Below are 21347 nucleotides of genomic sequence, written 5' to 3'. Positions count from 1 at the left end.
AAGATAGGAGGCAGTGGGTGCTCCACAGGTGGGCTGGTGCAAGCAGACTGAAAATCAGGCTTTAAAAGAAAGCATTTGAAATCTGGACATTGCATGTAGCAAAAGGATCTTGAGGTCTAGCATCCTAATGTCAGGCTACATAGATTTCTATGTTTCTTTCAGACACAAAACTAACAGATTTGAAAGGGGATGCAATTCTGCTAAAGGAAACGTTGGCTATAATTTCCTTTTTGGCCAGTATAGAAGGCAGGGAAGAAGAATATGTGGCAGAGATTTTGCCTAGATCTTTCTTGCTCCTAGAGAAATATTTTGGTTTTGCTTGCTCTAACTACAGTGGACAATACATTGAAAGAGCAATTCAAAAGATGACAACTGAAATGAGTTTTCAAAATAATTTAGCCTCTAATAATTTACTAGGAAGCCCAGAATGAAACTAGCATGCAGATGCGTACTCTTAATAAATAATACCTCTTTCATGCATACACACACACAGACAGGGAGCCAGTCAGGCCTTCTCCAGCCTCTGAAGAGAACAAATAAAAGCAAGAATTGAGGGTTGCCTATGCTAAAGCCACTAGCAATTTATAATTCTCTCAGCAAACCGTACAGTATTTCTGCCAGGGCCAGGCAGTGGTATGAGCACCAGCCCTTTGGCAAGCATTGGTGTGTGGTCTTTCAGTCTCAGGTTCTGCAGAATGCTAACTCATGGTTTTTACAATCACAGTGAAAATATTTCTGTATGAACATGACCCTTCATTGTCCACTCCAAAGAATAACACCACACACACTTTCCTTCATTTATGTCCCTGTGTATGTCCCTTTATGTTTTATGTATTTTTATAAGACTTGTGTTATATGAAGCTGAGCAAAAAAGAGACAGAGGTGCACGGACCTTAATGAGTGGGCAGCCCCTGGAATAGCAGTGCCACTACAGTTGCAAGTGGAAAAAATCCCAAAGGAGTAGAAAGGCTTAGTTTGATTAAGGGAAGTTATTTGCTTTACAGTGCGTCTGCAGCTGTAGTCCCCTCCTAGCACAGTTATGCCTCAGGTGCATCCCACAGAACAGAGCTGAGAACTGCACACACACATGTGTGCGCAGAGTCACTCAGGACTGTTCGCTCATGTTTTGCAAATAGCCATGAAGTAACTGTCCCATTTGGGCACTTCTACGAAATACTTACATACCTGTAGCTGTGCTGAAATCAACCTCAGGACCTCCAGCTTGGTATTTTCTTCTACATGCATTTTAACGCTTAGTACCTGAACTGAGTGTACAGTTGACTTCTCAGACAGTTGAAGAGTGGTTGAAGATCTTTGGACTTTGCAGGGCAGCCCTGTGCATCATTTGCCTGTAAAGTTTTCCTCCTTTAAAAGAACGTAAAAAAGTAACAAGCAAAAATGCTATATTTAACAAGGCAATAAACAATTTAAATAAAAATTTAACAATGTTTATGTATAAGACATCTTGTTCCAATTAAAATACCCTTTCATGTGTAAGCATTTCAAAGCTCCAGAAAGATTGGTTTACTATAACTAAAATATCTACTAATTACATGTGACTTAAGAAATTAATTTGCATATTTCAGCACAGTCTTTTTTTTTTTTCCCACCTTCTTTAATAGAACTTTCATGTGATGAACACAGAATCCCTAGGGAGAAAAAAAAGGATTTATTCTGCAGATACAAAACAGAGTAATGTGCCTGAGGATGTAACAGTAATTTTCTTGGCACATTCCCTTAAGATGCCTTATATGGAGGTTCTACTATAAACTACTTTCAAAGATTTAATGTCGTACTGTTACCTCTCTATTTTGAAACTGGATTAATTTCAGTATATTACACCAAGTGTAAATTGTACGTGTTCTGCAGAAGAAGAACTTAGTTAGGGGTTAGGTAGACTTGGAGTAGACAAGCTGAAGCACCCTGTGGCGTTTTTTATACCTAAGGCAGTTCCTGGCAAAAATACACCTCAGAGGGCACTGTGGGCTGCATAGTTAGTAGCAATTCTTCTGCCTGCTGCCAGGGTAATGTGCTTTTTCCCCAAAATAATTATGCTTGAACACACACCAGGGGTAGAGCAGAGGTAAGAGTGTCCCTGCCCAGTGACAGTTATACTCTCTCACTGCTGGTCAAATTAATCAGTCTTATAACCTTTATGACTAGCAAAAGTTTGACATTGATACTCAATCTGGGTAACAAGAAAGATTCAGATATTGGTTCGAAGGGAAGAGTGTATGCAGGTGTGCCTCCTCTACTGTTTAAGAGTAAGTAAAGATTCACTGGTTTGTTTTCATTTATGTGATCATACCTAGCTGATCTCCCAATTTCTGACAGGCCTGTTGAGGTCTGTGCTTTTATTGGTGCTCACTTGCTTATCTTAAGAAAATAAATCAGGGTGTATCTGTTACACACAACTTGCCCGGAGAAGCATTTAATTTTATTTTCCCTCTTCTTGCAGGATATATTTAGTTCTACTTATGTAATTTATGCTTTGCACAGTAATGAGTCCATCAAACTAGAGATTATAAAAATAAGACTGGATACTGTATATCTCAGCAGCATGACAGGAGGAAGCGCAGTAATGTTTCCTGCCTACTGATACTGGTTCACAGATACCTACATTTTGAATTTCGAATTCTGTACTTTGAGTTTTGAACTTAAGAGAGAAAGAGGAGCTCTTCCTTAGCAGACAGCTAAGATGTCTGGACCAGTCTTTAGTCCTGATATGATTTTCTCTGAATTCAAACTTTCCTTTCATCTGTATATATCCACAGGAGAATATAGCTCCTAAATATATGTTAGAACTTATAAAAACTTCCAAATAAGCCATAAGTTTCTTTACGTTATATCTTTTGAGAGGCTTTCTCAGTGTATTTCCAAAATCGCAGTTAATTGTAAACAGGTTAATAATAATTAGCATTTACATTATGCATGAGATGTTGAAATTAACCTTTATTGATACCTAAGCTGTTTGTAATCAAATGCAGATGAATGGTTCTAGCTAAACACCAACATCCCAAATTGGAATTGAATACAGAAATAGGAGGCATAACTGCAATCCAGACTTGAAATTCTCTCTCTTAATCTGTTAAGTCCTCTGGTGCTCAGAGGACTGTCTGTTCAACCCTAAAAGGTCTACATCTGTTTCTCACCAGTACTGGCAAGCTGTAGCGTTATTTTAAATTTTAACTTACACTATCAGCCTTTAATTAAAAGTGATGTCAGGGGGTTTGTGCATGTTGTACTGCTTAAAAATGACCCTGTGAGACAGGGTTTTCGAACAGTAGACTTCCATTCAGATGGATTTGTTTTGCTTTGCAAAAGACATCAATTGGAGCTTCTCACAGTCATTTTTGAAGACGGCAAGCAACTTCTATTATAAATGGCTTAAGGAGCCATGCTGCTTTCTGAAATGATAGCTGCCATCCAATCATGCTGTATGTCACACTAGTATTCCTCTCAAATATGCCATTATTTAAAGCATTAGCAAAATATGTTATAGCATCTAGTATCTTGTCTTTAATTGCAGTTGAATCAATGTTAATTTTCAGTTTGTTACAGAGCTGTTGGCCAAAAATATTAGGCAGGGCCTTGTTACAGAGCAGCTGCACAATTCTCTACTACATGCTGAGAGAGGAAAGGTTTAGTCACAAATCTTTGATCTCTACTACAGGAAACTCAATGTTCTTTTCCCCTTTTCCTTCTACTGATTCTACGTTGGAGCTACTGTAGCTTAGCAGAGTAACATAGAAGATATTTGAGTATAAGAGGAGTCCAGACCAGGATCATCTTAGCTCTCCCTCTTCTCCAGTTCCTGATTCCTACATTGTATTAAGCTGTACCTTCAGCTGTAAGGACTTCCCCCATAATTCCTTGAACATTTCCAATAGTTCATCCTTTCAGAGTATCATTCCTTGACTTTTACATAGTACCTTAGTCTGCTTCATATCACTCCATGTCCTTTAGTCTTTCTACCAGTCTCTCCAGTACTTTCCCCATGTATGCATAAGTTTGTATCATATTTACTTATATAGCAGTCACCTTACAAAGATCAATTGACTGGGAATGGCAAAGTATTAAGTTCTACAAGCACATCAGATAAAATAAATATGGTTACTGAAATAACAGTTGGCTTCTTATATGGGAAAATAATGACTTTAATCATTACTTTTGAGAAGACTTAACTTCCCTTCTGCTTTTCTTTCTTTTCTTCCCCAAAGCAAGTTGATGCACAAGTCATTTTTGTGTGATGTGTTTTTCAGATATGGAGACAAGTGAAAAAATCCAGAAAAGCGGAGTTCTTCAGGTGTTCGCGAATCTGTTGACGCCACAATCTTCCTGCACAGCAAAAGTAGCTAACATCATAGCAGAAGTAGCCAGAAATGGTGAGGTTTTCTACAAGAACTTTTCTGCTGGAACATCTTCAGTTTTTCACCTCACTTGTCAGTATGTTTTACTTCATTTATGTTTTCATTTTATAGATTAGACACCTTTCATGTCTCTCCCTTTCACTCCTTTTGTTTTGTCAAATTTTTTTTCTCTACTTTTTAATACAGTCAAAACAGCATTTGGCCTACTGGGATTTTTTTTAACTCTTACTTTCAGAGTATTTAGTTTTTAAGACAATAGTGCAATTTATTGGGCAGAAATAGCACACCACTGATGAAATGCATTTCTGTATGAAATACATGTAGAAAAAAAGACATACACCATTTGTGCAGCCAGTTTTGCATAGTGCATGTAGTTACAGCAGTAGCATGTATACAGGTAGTTAAGGGATAGCAGATCATTTCTTTGGTCTGAGATTTGTGATAAGGTTATTACCTTTATGAGGCCTTTGGTACCACACCAAAACCAGTTACTTCTACCTGAAGAGCATTATACGTGTTAGAGTCCAGGGTCCCAAATGAGAATCAGGCATGCATCTTTGTATGTATTATATACATATGGTGTATGATATAACATAGGAAATAATAAAAGACTATTTAAATTTTTCTTTATAAAGAATTATATTAAACTCACCCAATACCCTGCATACCTTGAGGTCAGAAGAATGACCTCATATCTGCAGGAGGGCACTACAGGCAGACCCTGTGATGAGGGTAGAGGCCGACTTTTCACACCCCTGGACTTGCTGCTGTCCCAGCAAAAGAGGCAGAGATTGCATTTTGGACTTCCCTTCCCCAGAGGCCAGGTAGAGAAAAGTAGGATGCCTCTTAACTGCTGTCCTGGCAGCCTTATCCCTCTCCCTTTGTAAACTCTTATGCTGATGCCTCTTCAGAGGAAGGGATACATTACTGCTGACTATTTCCACATTCCATTTCCACCTTTTCTTTGGAGTCACAATAATACAGCTTCTTACTGATAGCCCCATGGTGACCTTCTCCACACATTTTACTGAATTTGAGACAGTGCTATATATGGACATTCAGAAACTACATTAACAAAAAAAGGATATATATGTTTATTTTTTAAGTGTTAAAATTATTTAGATAAATAGCCAGTAAAAAATGTAAACATAGAAATTTCAACTTAGAAATGTTTCAGCATGATAGAGATTTATGAAACAGTATTACATGTTTTTTCTGTAATTAATGAATTCATAATAAGTGTATTTAGAATATCAAAGTCAACTGTGTATCCTCCCAGTTAGTCCTTGTAGCTCCTACCTGAGGAAAGTTAAAAATAAAATAAATGTTCACAATGGCTAAACTGATTACTGTGTATTGTTTCATGAAAGATTCTCTTACAGAGCATTTTAGCCAGTACCTTTCAAATCTGAAATAGTACATGAAATGTATGAATAGTTTCTAATGTATCATTTTTCCTGACAGCTTTTAAACTGGTGTTATATGTACAAACTTCAGAAAAGCTGGCATTTTACCTGGTTCATCGTACAAAATAGCTTTTGTCTTTCTTTTAGTCATTAGCAGGTGTAACTGGGACCTCTGTCAGCCAAGGTTAAAGTGACAGTATTCAGAAATTATTTAAGGTACCCAGTGCTTTCAAGACTGAGATCATCTGGGTATTTCTCATTGGATTCTAACTGTTGAAATAGTTGCTTAGGTAGGATAGCAAGGAATACCTCATTTGATTTCCGTTGTTTTCTTTGTTTTATTACATAAAAATATAAGAGTTTAATGCTTATACTGCACCTGTTCTCAACAAGCTTCAGGGCACTTGGAGCGATTTGTGTTATCAACATCCTACAGATAGTAGGCATTAAACCCAGGCATTTGAACTCATTTCCCTATGGTCACGCCATGCAACACTACCAGAGCTGGGAGTAGAGAGTCTGACTTTGGATGTTACTGATAAAAGAGCATCTTTTCCTTCCTCACTTCTTGTTTTCCTTTTGCATTCCCCTTATCTGGTCTTACACACACACACACAAGTTCACGCATCTGGTCACATCAAATTCCTCTACTTGCTTTAGTGGTTTTGTCATGTTTCATCTCTTTCTTTCGACCTCTTGGTGCTCTTCCTGCTTCACCTCTTCAGCCCACATGACTCTTCCTCCTCCCAGCATGACCTCATGTTAGTCTCTCCTGTTTTGAATATCCAAACATACAAAACTCCTGTTAGTCACTCTTGTTTTTCCAGCTACGGCTATTTCCCTTTCAATTGTGAGCAGTCTGAAGGCTCAGATGCACTTTTTACATGGAGTTTCTCTCCCCACTGTGTACCTTTTAAACCCTCTTCCAAGGTCTTTAGCCTCATCTTCTTTGCCAAGGTGTAAGAATGAGAACATCACCTTCACAGTCTGTAATACTAGATCACAATCACATTTCTCTTTCAAAATTTTGTCCTTTGGTTTATGTTACTCTGTCCTTGGTGGTTCTCCTCCTAACTTCTTAAGCGATTCTTCACTCTTTGCTTCACAGGATCTGCTTCATTTCCCTGCCACATAAGTGGGAATTTTGTGAGTCTGCTCTCGATTACTTCCTCTTTCTTTTATTACTTCTGTGTAGTGTCAACTGCAAATGTGGTTGCAGTTATCACATTTTTGTTCCTGTTTCAGAAATCTATTTTGCTGTATACGGCACCATTTCTTTTACTTCTTGCCCTTACATGACCTACATAAATACGAGTTTGCTCCGCATATTGCCCGGTTGTTTTGTTGCTGAATGGGAGCCTGAAAGCTTCTGTGCACTCCAAATGGAGTGAGGGTGGAAAAAGGATTTCTTACTCTTTTTCACCATGTGAGGAAAACCTAAACAAACAGCAGAACAGACTGAGTGAGACCTCTCAATGTTTTAGAAGAGAAAAGGTTTCATTTCCTGTTACAGACTAGGAGAAAAACATAAATCTGTCTTTGGTGATGTAGAGACTATGGTAAATTAGTAGGTGTAAAAGAAAGTGCTTCAGAAGCTGAGGATCAGAGAAAAGCTTTTACAGGCAATTGAGAGGAAGAGACTGAGGAGACACAGAAGACAGGAAGAAAATACATTTAGCAAACAAATGTTGCGATGAAGATGAAAGTGGGTGATAAAGAAATAGATTGAACATTACAAAGACATAGCAAAACCAATTTTAAAGAACAGATGTATCTGATATTTGTTACGTTCATTACGATGGATATCATCACTGTTTATCACACTGTAGCATCTGGCCACAGTTTTAAAATGTTACAGTAACTTAAGAAGGCACGTTAACTGCACTCACAACTGTCTTCCATTGTACCTGTGCAAGTGTTTAGATATTGCTGATTCTTCTTAATCTACTGTTGATATATTGAAGGTTATCATCACGTGACTATTGCTTACCTCTATGACAATTCTTTAGCTAAAATAACACTGTGAGATTAACTACAAAAGAGACTAGATTTTGAAGCTACAGAAATTTCAAAGAACATTGTAATGGATGCAACAAAGGGAGTATTTAAGAAGATGTAGTTGTACTTCAGTCATGGTGTGAAATCTTTGAATTATTGGCATGAGGAATTTTGTTCATCCAGAATCAGAAAAACTTTCTCATCTGTTTTTAGGGGGATTGTGCACCCTGGTTGAATCTGTTTTATAAATGACTAAGTAACACAAAGGCAAACTGATTTTGAAAGATCCGACATTGTCTAGGATCAGGAAGAGACATAATTTGCCCCTCCACTCAGCCCTGGTGAGGGTACATCTTAATTACTGTGTCCATTTCTGGACTCCTCAGTGCAAGAGAGATGTGGAGCTCCTGGAGCGGGTCCAGCAGAGGGCAACAAAAATGGTTAAGGGACTGGAGCATCTCTCTTCTGAGGGCAGGCTGAGAGAGGTGGGCCTGTTCAGCCTTGAGAAGAGATGACGAAGAGGGACCTTACCAATGTATGAAGAAGGACTTCTTTACTCTGCGGGTGACTGAGCACTGTAACAGCTTGCCCAGAGAGGTTGTGGAGTCTCCCTCACTGGAGATATTCAAGATCTGTCTGGATTCAGTCCCGTGCAATGTGCTCTGGGAAAACCCTGCTTGAGCAGGGATTTTGGGCCAGATGACCTGACCCACTGTAGTCCCTTCTAACCTTACCATTCTGTTTGCCATTCACAACAAATAAAAAAACTTACTGGCCATTTGCCTATTACAGTGCTACGTCCCTAAGGGTGCACTGTAGTAAACTATGAAGTAACACTTACTGGTGTATCAGGTGGTTCCTTCTATAAACTTCGTTTTTAAAATGTGCAGCACAGTGCCTGCCTAACTATAGCTCCTTCTGGAGATCAGCTCTTTGTCTGACAGCAGGATCATACTCTGTGACTTGTATGGGCGTGAAATAATACTTTGGTTCTCTGTGACACAGCAGCAAGAAAGGACAGAAGGGAAAGAGCTTCCCGAGGGATGGGTCCTCTGCCTTTTCTCCCTCGGTTAGATTGTGGAAAGATACAGGCCTTTGGGCTCACATAATCTCTTATATTTCTCACTCTTTCTTTTTCTGTTCCTTTCCTTACCTTCTAAATAAATAGCCTCTTACTGAGCTTTAATTTTATTTTTTTTATTGTTTTAAAGCAAAAGCTTTTCAGGAATTCTGATTAAGAGAATAGAGAGTGAAAAATGTTGCTCTAGAATACTACTTTTAATTACTAAAATATCACCTTTTGTGTTATTTAGTAATTTTAATTTATGTTGAATTTATTGTGAATTCACTGTTCTTTTGACCACTTCTTTGTGATGCTAAAAATATTCACAGTCTGAACTATGTTAAATTAGTTTCCATGGAAGTCAATTAAATACTCTTAATTCCTTCTAAATTAGCAAATAATGGAAAGAACTAAGCCCTAATCCTGATTTGGGCTTATTCTCTAGAAACTTTCATGAGTACTTACACTGTTTATCTATGCATGTGTTTAGTCACACAAAAGGCCCAGTTGCCACGCCAGTGTAACTAGAATTGATGAACTGAAAACAGCTGGCTCGCTTTAACAGGCTTTGTGTTACTTGCAGAATTTATGCGGAACCCATGTGTGGATGCTGGCTTGATCCCTCCTTTGGTGCAGCTGTTAAACTGCAAAGACCAGGAAGTATTGCTTCAAACAGGACGTGCCCTGGGCAATATATGCTACGATAGCCGTGAGTGTTGAAATATGCCCTATTTTGTAGATGCTCTTGTAGAAGGGAGGGGAGTGTTTTGGTGTTCTGCACTTTGTGTACTGGCGGGTTATTTTCCTCTTTCCTTGATTTTTTTTTATTTACCACATGACTCTTCTGATTGTATGGGAAAATTGAGTGTCACACTTGGATTATGCTTTTGTGACAGAAAGATTAAAAAACCTGTTTCAATATTGTGATACAACTGGATATAAGAATAGAAAAGATTCGTGATTCTGGGTTTGGGATTTTTTAAACACAGTGAACTAGGTTTTCAAGGAGCAGGTGCTACATATGCAGAGGCCTGAACAGTTAATTTTTCCTCAAACAGAATGTCTTGGAAGGGACCAGAGTCAGAAGGGAATATTTGTATTCTACCAGTCGCAAAGCTGTGAAGAGCTGCGTATGTGGCTGAAATGATGTCTGAGCTAATGTTGCTGATTCTCAGTATTTTTGTGTGGCCAATCAATCGCCCTAAGATTACATATTGGTATTTTTGGTAGTCAAGGGTGATGGAGGGGGGAGCTTGGTGAGGTTTTTTAGCTTTGTATGGGCACAATAAATTTTTACACTGAGAAGCAATTGAGTTTTGAAATGTAGTTGTGACTCCATGTGCTGATTACGTGCGTAGATATGTCATCTGAAAAACCAAGTCAGTGGTTGCAGTGTTTGGAAAATGTGGCCTCATTATCCCTTACTTTAAATATTTTGATAAAAGCCTCTGCAGAAGCAGAGACAACAGGAACATTTTTTCAAGCACATGAAGGATTTAGAAGGCTATGGATGTCTGCAGATGGGAAGTGAGATGAAATTGTAAAAGCATTTTGTTGTCTTGAGATTTAGTGCCTTATTTCATATGACAAGAAATTTTCTGTGTACTGTGTTGTAGTTACTAAAAAATTTGCTGTTCTGAATACTGCCTGTTAAACAAAAAATGAATTATTTGTAGCCTTTCTCCTTGCTCCTTTTTTTCATCCAAGTTTGAAAATTTACATTTTATATTGTTTTAAATTACCTTGCCTTTGACCTGAGGAAAGTTAATCATATTTTCCATGCTGGCATTTCCATTTACAGATAACTACTCTTGAGGATGTTAATGTATAATTCTTTCATTTAGGATTTTCTTTAAGGTGACCAATCACTGAACAACTGCTTCCCTGTGGAAACTTCCAAGTAGAAGCTGTTGAGCTTTTCTATAACATAATTTATTTACTATATTTTATTTCAGGATCATGTGTGACATAAAGGTCACTTTCAAGTGCACTGGTTTATTTCATATAAGTAAAATCTATGTAATTATTCATGTCATTGTTGTCCACCACACATCTCTTCATGAAATACAATAAGGGCACACATAAATGGTTTTGCGGTATTAGGTGTTGTGGACTACAGCTGACTTTTACAGTGCAGGATTTATCCTCTGCAGAAAAGCTGTGTTATTCACCTTCTGTGGAGCAAAGCTGGCACTGATAAAATCTACAGTAGGGCGGTGATGTGTTCTGTGTGCCATGTGTTGCTGTGCTCCTGTGGGAGGACAGTCACTACCTTCCCTGTGTATTTGAATAAGATTAATGAATAAAATGTAATAAAATGTCACAAAAATCAAGATTAGCATATTGGATTTGAGTGGAAGAGGCTATTTACAGTGCCTAGTTATCACAGCCACCCTATCTAGCATTATTTTATATGTTAGCATGTTTTTATTAAGCTTAATTGTTATGTACCCTATCCGAAATTCTTATTTAGGACAAATACTTTCACTATGCTTATTACTAGAAAATTTAATATATTTCAATTTATTCCTATTGTTTTTCCTAACAAGGAACTATAAAGTATAACAAAGACAACATGTGGAGGCCAGTAGTTTTAATTAAAATGCTACATATTGATAGTATTTTTCTTTTCAATTGAGACAAATGCAGCTGTTACCCTTCTGAAAACTGGGACTTGTATAAGAACCTGAAATACATCAGTGACTATATTTTAGCATATACATGAGCATTTTTTCACTTACACTGTTCATGTAATTATACTATGCAATAATGAGGAATGTTTTTAAGTCCTAAATCAATGTTAGAATGAAACTGTGAAATAAAGCCCATATTGGATGGCTCATAGCAACTTTTCTATTTACTGAAAGCCCCAGTTGTCCTGTATTTCATCCCAGCAAGCATGCATCACTTGGTTTAGTGACAGTTTGTACAAAATTGAGTTAATTGGGTCTCTATTTTTGAGAGAAGTTTGCATGGTGCAGAAGGAAAGTTGTGGGACAAATGGCTTTTTATGCAGGGAAGGCATTGAAGAAGAGAATTGCCTGAAATTTTTTTCTTGATTAAAGGAAAATGGCAGTAGTTTTTTAGTGTTGACAGATCCCAGAGTTGCTGACATGAAGGCAAGACCATTTCCACATAAGTTCAGGAGTGACTACTCCTGGAACACAGCTGCTGTGGAACAGTAATTCATAGCTCAGTCCCAATGCTGAAAGAGGTTTAGTACCTTCCACAAGGTAAAAGGGGAATTACACACTTGCTGGCCAAGGACCTCACTGAACCGATTCATCTCCTCACAAAAAACATGAAGTGAAAACCTGTTGACTTACTGACAGATTTTCTTCTTTATTAAGTTTGAGGTACACATGGCAAAGTGTTATCATCTGGGTGCTCATCAGTGCTGGCCCTCTAAAAATAACACTGCATCACCTATTTGAGCATGGAAGAAATTAAAGAGGAAAAAATAGGTCAAATTTACACCAAGCAGCCTTGAGAACATCCTTTTTAGAGTATTTGTATTGTGAAGAAATGTGCATTATGTGAATCTCTGAACATCAAGAATACAGGCAAATACAATTGCAAAGCAGAGTAGAAGGCAGATTTTTGGTAGTGATGAGCCTTCTAGTCACCCAGCCTTACTTTTGTATGCAGAGATGAAAGAAACAATTGAGGCAAACTAAAAGATCTTAAGTCAGAAGCATTGAATTGCAGACTGTCAGAAGCAACAGCATGCAGACTGTTCAGTGCAGTCGTACAATTTAAGAAGGTACATTACTGCATGTTCTTGTACAGCCTGTAATTGTTCTACCTGCTTATCTAGTAAATGGCACATACACCTCAGCCCTCAAATTTTTGTCAAAGCAGAAAGTGCAAAGTAAAGAACTGGAGACATGATCTCTCCTCCTCTCCCTCCTGCTTTCTCCCCCACTGTATCTAGAGCCTGTACCAAGTACAGCTGCTTGTACTGCCGTATCCCCAGACAACGGGTTCCACAGCCTTACTCGGGGGCAGAATTCTGTCTGAACTATAGTACTAGATGCAAAGCTCCTAGCCTACTCTTTCCTTTTAGCCACCAGTTATGGTTTTTTGCTTATAGTCCAAGCTAAATTCTCAGGCGTTGTCCAGTCAGAGCACAAGAGTTGTCCTTCTACCTGCTTCATCACTTTTTATGCATGAGTCAAACTATAGCTGCCTTCCTACTGTATGTCTTTCCAACCCCTCCTGTCATTCTCCCCAGTGCTATTTCTTCATTAAAGGCTGTCTGTTATGGATGTACAAATGTTACAGATAAAGGATACCTCCCTGCACCTGGGCTCCACATGCGACATAAAGATCTCATCTCCATTGTTTGGAGGAGGTTATGTTTAACCTAACATGGTTCTCGCTACAAAAAGCAATGTCTTAAGTCAGAACAGAGTGGCTAATTCTGCTGTAGATAAAGCCTAAAAATTATTTGCTACTATCAGCTCTGGCAGTTGGGGTATTAAGCTATAGAAAAACATTATCCAAATTGCAGCTTCTGATCACTTAATGAACAACCTGGTGGCTAGTACACACCTTTGCTCTCTCTGTTGGCTTCTTTCCCAGTAGACTGGGCAGACTCTGGTGACTTGACTCATGTGGCTGATTGAATGCTTGGGGGACAGGGAGACTGAGACACAGTCTTCAAGTGAGGCCTGCCTTCTTGCAAGACCTACATGACAATGTGGGAGAAAGACAAAACCTGTCTGTAGCCAGGTCTCTGTCTTACTCTGACACCCTCCACACCAATGCAGTTTGTATAGATGAAAGATCAGACCAACCAAATAGATTTTATCAAGAATTTTAATGGAAAATTATGCTATATTAAATTAATATTATTTTCTTAGCTGATAATAGCCTCACGATATTTTTTTATCATTAAGTTTGTGATGCACATGCTATCTTAATCTCTCATCTTTCCACGGGTAATTTGTTACACACGTCAGTTCTGAACTGATTGACAAGCTACTTTCCTGTGTTTTTATATAGCATTGTGCATACGATAGAGGCTACCATAATTATACTACAAAAGTGATAATTCTAAGAGGAATTGAAAGGCTGGGATATTTAGAGCCTGGTTCAGGAGCCATACAGACTAGAGGGAGTGATTCTGATTGACTCAGTTGAGAATAGATTAGACTCTTACCCAGTAGAAAGCAAGTCCTTCTTGCTGTTTAGAGCATACACATATTCTGAGAGCTGGCAAAGGGAAGTAAGCTCTTCATGTATCTTGTAACAGAAGTGAAAAATTTCCCATTCTGCCCTTCCACAATATTCATATTAATGGTAGTACATAGAGACCTCGTTGGGGAATCTCAAAGCTATTTCTTTTCGCTCCACAACCTTGTTTCTTCATGAAACCACCAGCCTGGATACCATGTTCTCAGCAACGATACATCATGATACAAACAGCTATAGAGTTGGGAAGAAGCTAGAAATGCCAGCTCATTCTATAAAGGCTCTCCTCTGACAACTGCTTATCTACCTTTCTCAGCAGGAAATTTATTGGATCATTTTCTCATTTCCCAAGCTGTATATTTTTCAGTTATCTATGCAGTCTTACTTGTATTGATGGCAAGACTCCTAGCTGAATGTTGACTACGTGGCCTTTCTCACCCTCAGCACTGGAACATGAACATTACACCACTTCTTGTTAGAAAGATCTTACACATGCTATAAATTCTCAGCTGCCCATTTTATAAGGATAATACAGACCTCTTGCAGAGATCTGCTAAGGAAGGCTAAGCACAAAAATAAGAAACTACTCAGTTGCAGTTATGTCCATCTCCTCTCAGGAGATAAGATTAATTTCAGGATCTAAAGCAGAAAGCCAGTCACTTAAGAAATTAAGCGTACTGGAAAGCAGTCAAATTCAGTTTTCTTTAGAAAATGGCATAACTTTTTTCATTACCATATGGAAAAACAGCAGAGTCCTAGAACACAACTGGTGTTGATAACAGCACACTACTGGCTGATCATTTTTATGAAGGTCACCCTGATTCATGCAGCTAGGCAGCATCTTACCACGATTTTTCACTTATCATTGTACTAGATCCTACCAAATGCAAATGCCACCTACTAAGCTGTTTCCCAAGAAATACCATGAAATCAAGACCAGAGTCCTTAAATTGTTGCTTGAAAATTGTTTTGCTTGCAGAGAATTAAAATTCTAGGGATGCAATCCTTGTGTGCATCAGCTAGAAACTAATCATACCATATGTATGCCAACACATACTTTCTCAGTAATATTTAGTACTTAACAGCAATTAATCATGAATGTTCTTAAGAAGCTATTAAACAATATTATTCTCATTTATTTATGTTATAGCTGGCCTAAATGGAATCAGAATGATGATGAAGTCTTCCTAGAACATCACAAAAAACCCATTTGAGAGGTGGTGCAAAACCCATGAATTCTCATTCTCAGGCTAATACTCTTTTTAAAATTTACACTGAATATTAACTCTACTGAAACAAATGGCAAAATTCTCATTACTTAAGCCAAAACTTCACAGAAGCCCACATTGGAGAGTTTGTTTGCGTGTGCGTGTGAAAACCCAAACCAAATTGCCATAGATTTGGAACTTTTCCTTCCTTTAAGATGAAGCTATGAGGCCTGATTTTTTGTTTGTTTTAAAGTCCATAGGTATTACAGGTCCTGTTTATTTTCTGCAGGGCAAATACTTTTCCTCTTCCTGTTTTTTTCCAGGAAGATTATTTGAATAAGCAGAATAAGTAGATAGCTGTTCTGTCAGTACAGGTACAAAGCAAATAATATCTAGGAAACCAAGCAGATTTTTTCTGATTCCTTCCTTTCTTCCTCTCCAGCATTTAATCCATAGTCTGTAAAGTTTGTGTATTGCTCATATTACAGCAGGCTCAGAGAAATCTGCTTAATTAACAGTCAAAATAGAAGCCACAGGCAACAAGAAAAAAAGGAAAAAAAATATATGGAAGATGTTTCCAGGGTCATGAGCAGACTTAGAAAGAAACCCTTATTCACTAGATCTTGTTGCCACCTTAAAAGGAAATCTAAGTTCCAAACTTCAGTTAAAAACTGACCTATTTCTTCATGCTTCAAAGTTAAACACAGTAGGAAAGCAAAAACTTGGAATTCTCCTAATATTTATGATGACAAAAAAAATTCTTATCAGGAGGAAAAGCATTTAGAATTTCAGTAACTCTAAGTGAACAACCCAAAATGGGTAGCTCCCTCTTCTCTTTTCAATTCAACCTCCCTTTTCATGCCATTTTTCACTTTGCTGTTAAGGATATGTGAAATTTTTCATATTTAGAGATAACTGCACAGTCAGCTTGTTGATTTCTCACCCCTCAGAAAACAAAGGTTGTTAGTTGAGTGTCTCAACATGGGCAAAGTGTCTAGCTTACTCTATTTAGGAAAGTAGGCATTATGTGACTAGAAATATCAACTGTCACTAAGTCAGCAATGGTAGAAAGCGACAACTGATTACTATGGAAGACAGAAGAAAGAATCTGTTAGTATCTTGCTAAGCATTGCTTATATAAAATTGGGATGTGTTTATTAATTTATTGTCTTTTTTAAAGTTTTCAGCCATTGTTTTTCTCCTTTTAACTTTGTGTTTTAATACAGTGTAATTATGTAATGACAGCTTCGTAAATAATACCGAAGAATATAATTTTGTTGTACTCTCAGATCCACTTCTGCAGATCTTTGCAACACTGTGCACCATGCATGTATTGCATTGACCAAGCCTTTCAGTTGTTCATATGATAGCTGCACAGGCATCTGGTTTTATACAGCATTTCCTACAGTGTGATAACAGCATAGAGATAACATACTATATGCAAACCACTTAAATTGCATCACATTTGCTGTGTTCCTATCTAAGGAATACTGTGTAACTCTCAGAAACAGAAACTGGACATAATTGTGGAGGAACTGTGTTAGTAAAATCTGTCCTTTAACGCAGTGGAGCCCTTAAATGCCTCAGCCAGGGGACCAGGACTCTGTTTAGTTAGAGAGTTCTAATAATGCTGTTTGTACAGTAGTACAATCAGGAGACAGTGCCCACCAGAGGAAGTTGCAGCTTAAGTATTTGGCAAAAATGGTGAGGAAAGAGTTAGTTCACACTACACATACTAGCAAAGTGGTTTGTGTTAGGAATACAGTGCGTATGAGCAAAGTTGGTCTTTAAGCCTCCTTGATCCTGAGACTGCTGTATGTCTGGCTAGTTGTCCAGCCAGCAGGATGGCCTGAGGAATCACGGTAGATGCCTTGAATACCCTGTCTACAACAGCATTCAGATTCCCCTTAGAAAAGAGTCACTTACCTAAGACAGTGTCCAGTTTATCAATCCTATCTTGGTACCCCTTGGCCTCTTGAGCTGAGGCTGTTCTGCAGTTGTATTGCATTGCCAGTTGCCCTCTGGTCAAATCAGTGGGTTGCCTTCTGCTAAGGAAGTAAAAGCCTTCCTAAAACAAGACGTTTTGTGGTCTTTCTCAGGCTGTATCCTCCAGCCTTTCAGATACAAGAATCTTCTACAAGTCAGCTCCTCTGTGCAGGCTGCACAAGGAGAGTACAACAAGCATCAGTTCACATTCTGCTGCTTGGATTTACTTTGTAGGGCCAGGTCCTCTCACTGCCTCTAGGCTTCATGATTTGGGGCAAGTAGCACTGACCCTAAATGCAAGACTTGCCCCAGCTTTTCCTAGATCCCAGGTCCATTTATTAATTTTCAGTTCTTTAAATAATTTTCTTTCTTCCCAGGGCCTAGTAGGATCCACAGATGTGCTTTACGGTGGATTCTTTTGGCTTTATTTTGCTTTTTCCTTCGTGGGCTTTTCCTAATCTACTCCAAATCTCCATGGGTCACACACTTTCTGTGACTGCTCCTCTGGCTGCCTTGGTGGAGACCCAGCTCCTTTTAGCTCCTTCAGGGGCAGAACCATTGTCACACAACACCAGTCTAAGCCTCTTGCCAAGCTCCTTTCAGCAGCAGTCAGCAGCATGCCCCTATTCTGCACCAGACTGTGACCATGCCACGCTCACTTCTCACCCTTGTTCTTGGATAGTTTGAAACTAGAAGGCAACATTTCACTGTAGGCCTGGGAGTTAGAATTCTAAATTAATTGTGCTGTGCAAGTTTATTCTGTTAATAGTATGAGATGCTATAAATACCTATTTACCAGTATAGAAAAACTGCCTGCTGTTTTAGTGTATAATTGGATTCCATGATTTATTTCATGCTGTATGAAATAATAAGCATAGGCTGGCTCTGACTTAGGCAGGTTTCAGCTCTGACTTATGCTCTCATAAACCTAGAGTAATTTGTTTGACTGCACTGGAATTACTGTGGAGTTTCATAGAGTTATAAAATCACCTGAAGAGTCTGCTGTAAGTATATTGCACATGAAAAGGAAGGCAAGAGGAACTGCTAAATTCAGTTCTGAGGACCTTTACCTGAGTTTTGTATATCTAAGTAGAACATTCTCATACCAGTAGAACATTCTCATACCTGGCTTCTTTAATTTCAAATAAATTCAGTAGGGGTAATTACTACATTCTAATTACATTTTGAAGTATCCTTGGAATCCAGAACAAATAATTTGCCAATACTCAGACTAGTAGTATTGGATGCCTCATTGTCTGCTATATTGAAATCTCAGGTCCACTAGTAGAATTTGACTGGAAATGAAGTATTGAAGTCTTAAACAGTAAACTCATCACTGTTCTTTTGTCTGAAATCAGAAAAATATGATTTTTCTTGTATTTATCTGACATAAGAGGAATATGACAAATAAGCACATTTTACTGAAATTAAATTGTAGACTAGAATCTGGCTTGCATTTGACTGCTGCCTCAGCATAACATTAGGGAGATTGCGGTCCTGGCACATTTACCTTTCCCTTCAAATGTTCTGCCAAACTCCTGAGTCTGTAGACAAAAGAAATCATGAAAGAGATTAGGGCTTGTTGTTATTGATAACCTGTGGTCCACATATTGAACATACTATGAGTTGCCAACCAAAAACACCCCTACATCTCTATTTGGCTACAACATTTAAAATTTGTATTTGTTTGTTAGAATGAACTAGTTGCATAAGAGGGCCAGTATGCTGCTGCGCGAGCTGTCATTACCCAACAAAATTGCTGGCAACAGTTTTATCCAAAAAGATCAACGCTACCTATTTTCAATCCTTGAAGAGACTATATTAAAAGACAGCATTCTACTATAGCACTTCTAGTTTACTGATTACATATTTATTATTTTAGCAATTATTCTAAAGGAATAGTTTATGAGACAGTACCCTCAGTGCTTACCCTTAGGGTTAAGGATAGCTGCCAGCATTTTAAGATAAACTTACTACAGGACTAAGCAATATTTTGATCAAAAAAAATGCAGGATTGTAGCCAAATGCAATAAAGATGTAGTAATTAAAATAAAATGGCAGTATGTCACTTAAATGATGAGCCAATTGCAGAGTAAAAAGAATTTTAAAATAAATACTGTTTTTACCACATCACCAAAAGTTGCTGTCTTGGCAGCTTGGTTTATACAAATCAGGAACCTTGATCATACAAATGATCCTTTCCCTCTCTGAGTTGCACCATTTATACTATGCAGCTGTTTACACCAATAAACTTTTGCAGAACGTGAATCGGGGAAAGAAGAATTCAGGTTTCCAGTTGCAAGACAAAATCAGAACATTTCAAATCATATACTTCAAGCCCAAAAGATCATTTTTTAAGAAACGCTGTCAAATAGTTTTCTAGCTGATTATTTGAGAAATGAGTGGGGTTTTTTAAGCCTAAATATTTCCCAATATCTGCGTATACTGTGGCACAGCCCTTTTTCCTGATTTAGCTGTATGTCCGGAAATAACAAGCTTTCGGTGAGGACAAAAATCAAAGTATTTTGGTGCATGTGGTTTAGAAATAACTCACTGGCGGTATATAGCTTATGCTTTACATTGTTTTTATTCTTTAAGCTGTCAGTTTAATTATTTTTTCTTGTTTACATTTTATGACTGATTTGTTTTAGGGCTTAGTGAACTACGGACGAAAACTCAAGTGAAAATCATGCAAATACATCTTGGGAAAAGCAAATTGAAAGTACTTTAAGTGCTGCATTTTAAAGTTCTAGCAATCATACACAATAAAAAAAGTTTGATTGTTGACTTGAGCATCCATTGAAGCAGGCATGGCTGAGCTATGGGAAAATTTGACAAGACTGGTCATAGAAGGAATGTGAGCAGTTGCAGTAATTTGATAATCCACATTAAAACCCCTTTTTGCATAAAACTCCTTCCAGCAACTCAGGATAGAGAAAAGAGATTGTACTAATTCTTAGAGACGATTGTATTGAATTGGGCTAAAGAATGTTGTGGAAGTAATAGCTCATTCTGTAATAAATCTTACTGTACATTTTACAGGGAAAAAAATATCTGGTCTCTTGGGTTGTTGTCATTCTGGCATCTTTAGACAGTATTACATGTACTTTAAAAAAAAAGCTATACAACAGCATTGCCCTTTGTGGGCTGTAATAAAGCATTTTTAAGCAGAAATGTGAATGCTCTCATTAAACTGTTCAATCAGTGTTCTCTTAGGCATAGCAAATGTTTATTTAAAAAGGTCACAGGAAAAAAATTCAACACAGGTTCTGGGAGGCTGGAAGCACGTTAAGTGTGGGAGTTCATAGAGCTGCTGAACTGCAAGGTAATAGTTGGATTGAGAACAAGACACGGCAACATGCTGTGGGCTTGTTTTGACTGTAAATGATTTGGACTTTGATGAGTATTCTTGTGTGCAAGATCTGTTTCTTAGCGACGGAGTAGTGAGAAGTAAGTTGGCAATACGTACACGAAGCATTCTGAGTCAGAAGTAGCTTTTTGCCTGTGGATGCAGCGGGGTGTCATAGCAGTGCTTGCAGTGGGTAGTCAGGACCTTCAGAACGTTCCTCCTACATCTGGTGCAGGATTCTTTGTGGCCCTGCACTAATGAGCTGAGTTAATCCTCTTGGGCGAAGAAGGCAGCACCAGGACATCTAATTATAGCCCTAGCCCAGGTCTGTTCTTCACTCAGCGGCTTAGGGCAGAGAAGCAGCCATGCAAGGTGAGCTCTAGCATGGGAAAGAGATAGAGCAACAAACTCAGTTAAGGCATCTCTTTTACAAGTCTGCCAGCCTATGTAGTCCTGTCAAAGTCTGGCACTTACAGCCTGCCACCTTCTTGGGAGGGATCCTGAAGTTCATTTGTACTTAAAGTTTTGAGTATACCACAGAGACAGAGACATTTCTTGGAATGAGATTTGTTTCTGTCTCTTTCTGCTTTATTTTTGCTGACTACAGTGGAAGTTGACTATCTATTTACCTAACAAAAATATTGTGTTGATACAAATTTTGTCATGTATTTGAATTGAGAGACTTAACACCAGTTTTTAATATATAACTTCTTTCACAAACCAGAGAAAATGGAAGTTAAAGGATATATGACTTAGATTTTAATTTGTTTT

General features: G+C 38.1%; 1 protein-coding gene and 1 long non-coding RNA gene across 4 annotated transcripts in view; one reads left to right on the top strand and one right to left on the bottom strand.

Moving 5' to 3' along the window:
- RAP1GDS1 (Rap1 GTPase-GDP dissociation stimulator 1) overlaps positions 1–21347 on the top strand; it is a 95757-nt gene that overhangs the window by 46418 nt on the left and 27992 nt on the right. For 2 of the 3 annotated variants that reach the window (XM_032685318.1, XM_032685319.1), the window contains exons 3-4: positions 4263–4385; positions 9421–9546. In XM_032685318.1, the coding sequence (XP_032541209.1) occupies positions 4263–4385; positions 9421–9546 (249 nt within the window). Of the gene's footprint in view, positions 1–4262; positions 4447–9420; positions 9547–21347 lie in introns of those variants that run through there. The other variant, XM_032685320.1, reaches the window with a different exon arrangement.
- LOC116785578 lies at positions 1316–17277 on the bottom strand. Its single transcript, XR_004356592.1, has 3 exons — positions 17168–17277; positions 12164–12263; positions 1316–1365 (listed from the first exon to the last, which is right to left on the bottom strand). It is a non-coding gene; the product is annotated as an uncharacterized LOC116785578 (long non-coding RNA).

Source organism: Chiroxiphia lanceolata, chromosome 4, assembly GCF_009829145.1.
Source record: "Chiroxiphia lanceolata isolate bChiLan1 chromosome 4, bChiLan1.pri, whole genome shotgun sequence".
NCBI lineage: Eukaryota > Metazoa > Chordata > Aves > Passeriformes > Pipridae > Chiroxiphia > Chiroxiphia lanceolata.
The sequence above is the reverse complement of the archived record's forward strand: the minus strand, read 5'-3'. Positions and strand labels throughout refer to the sequence as shown.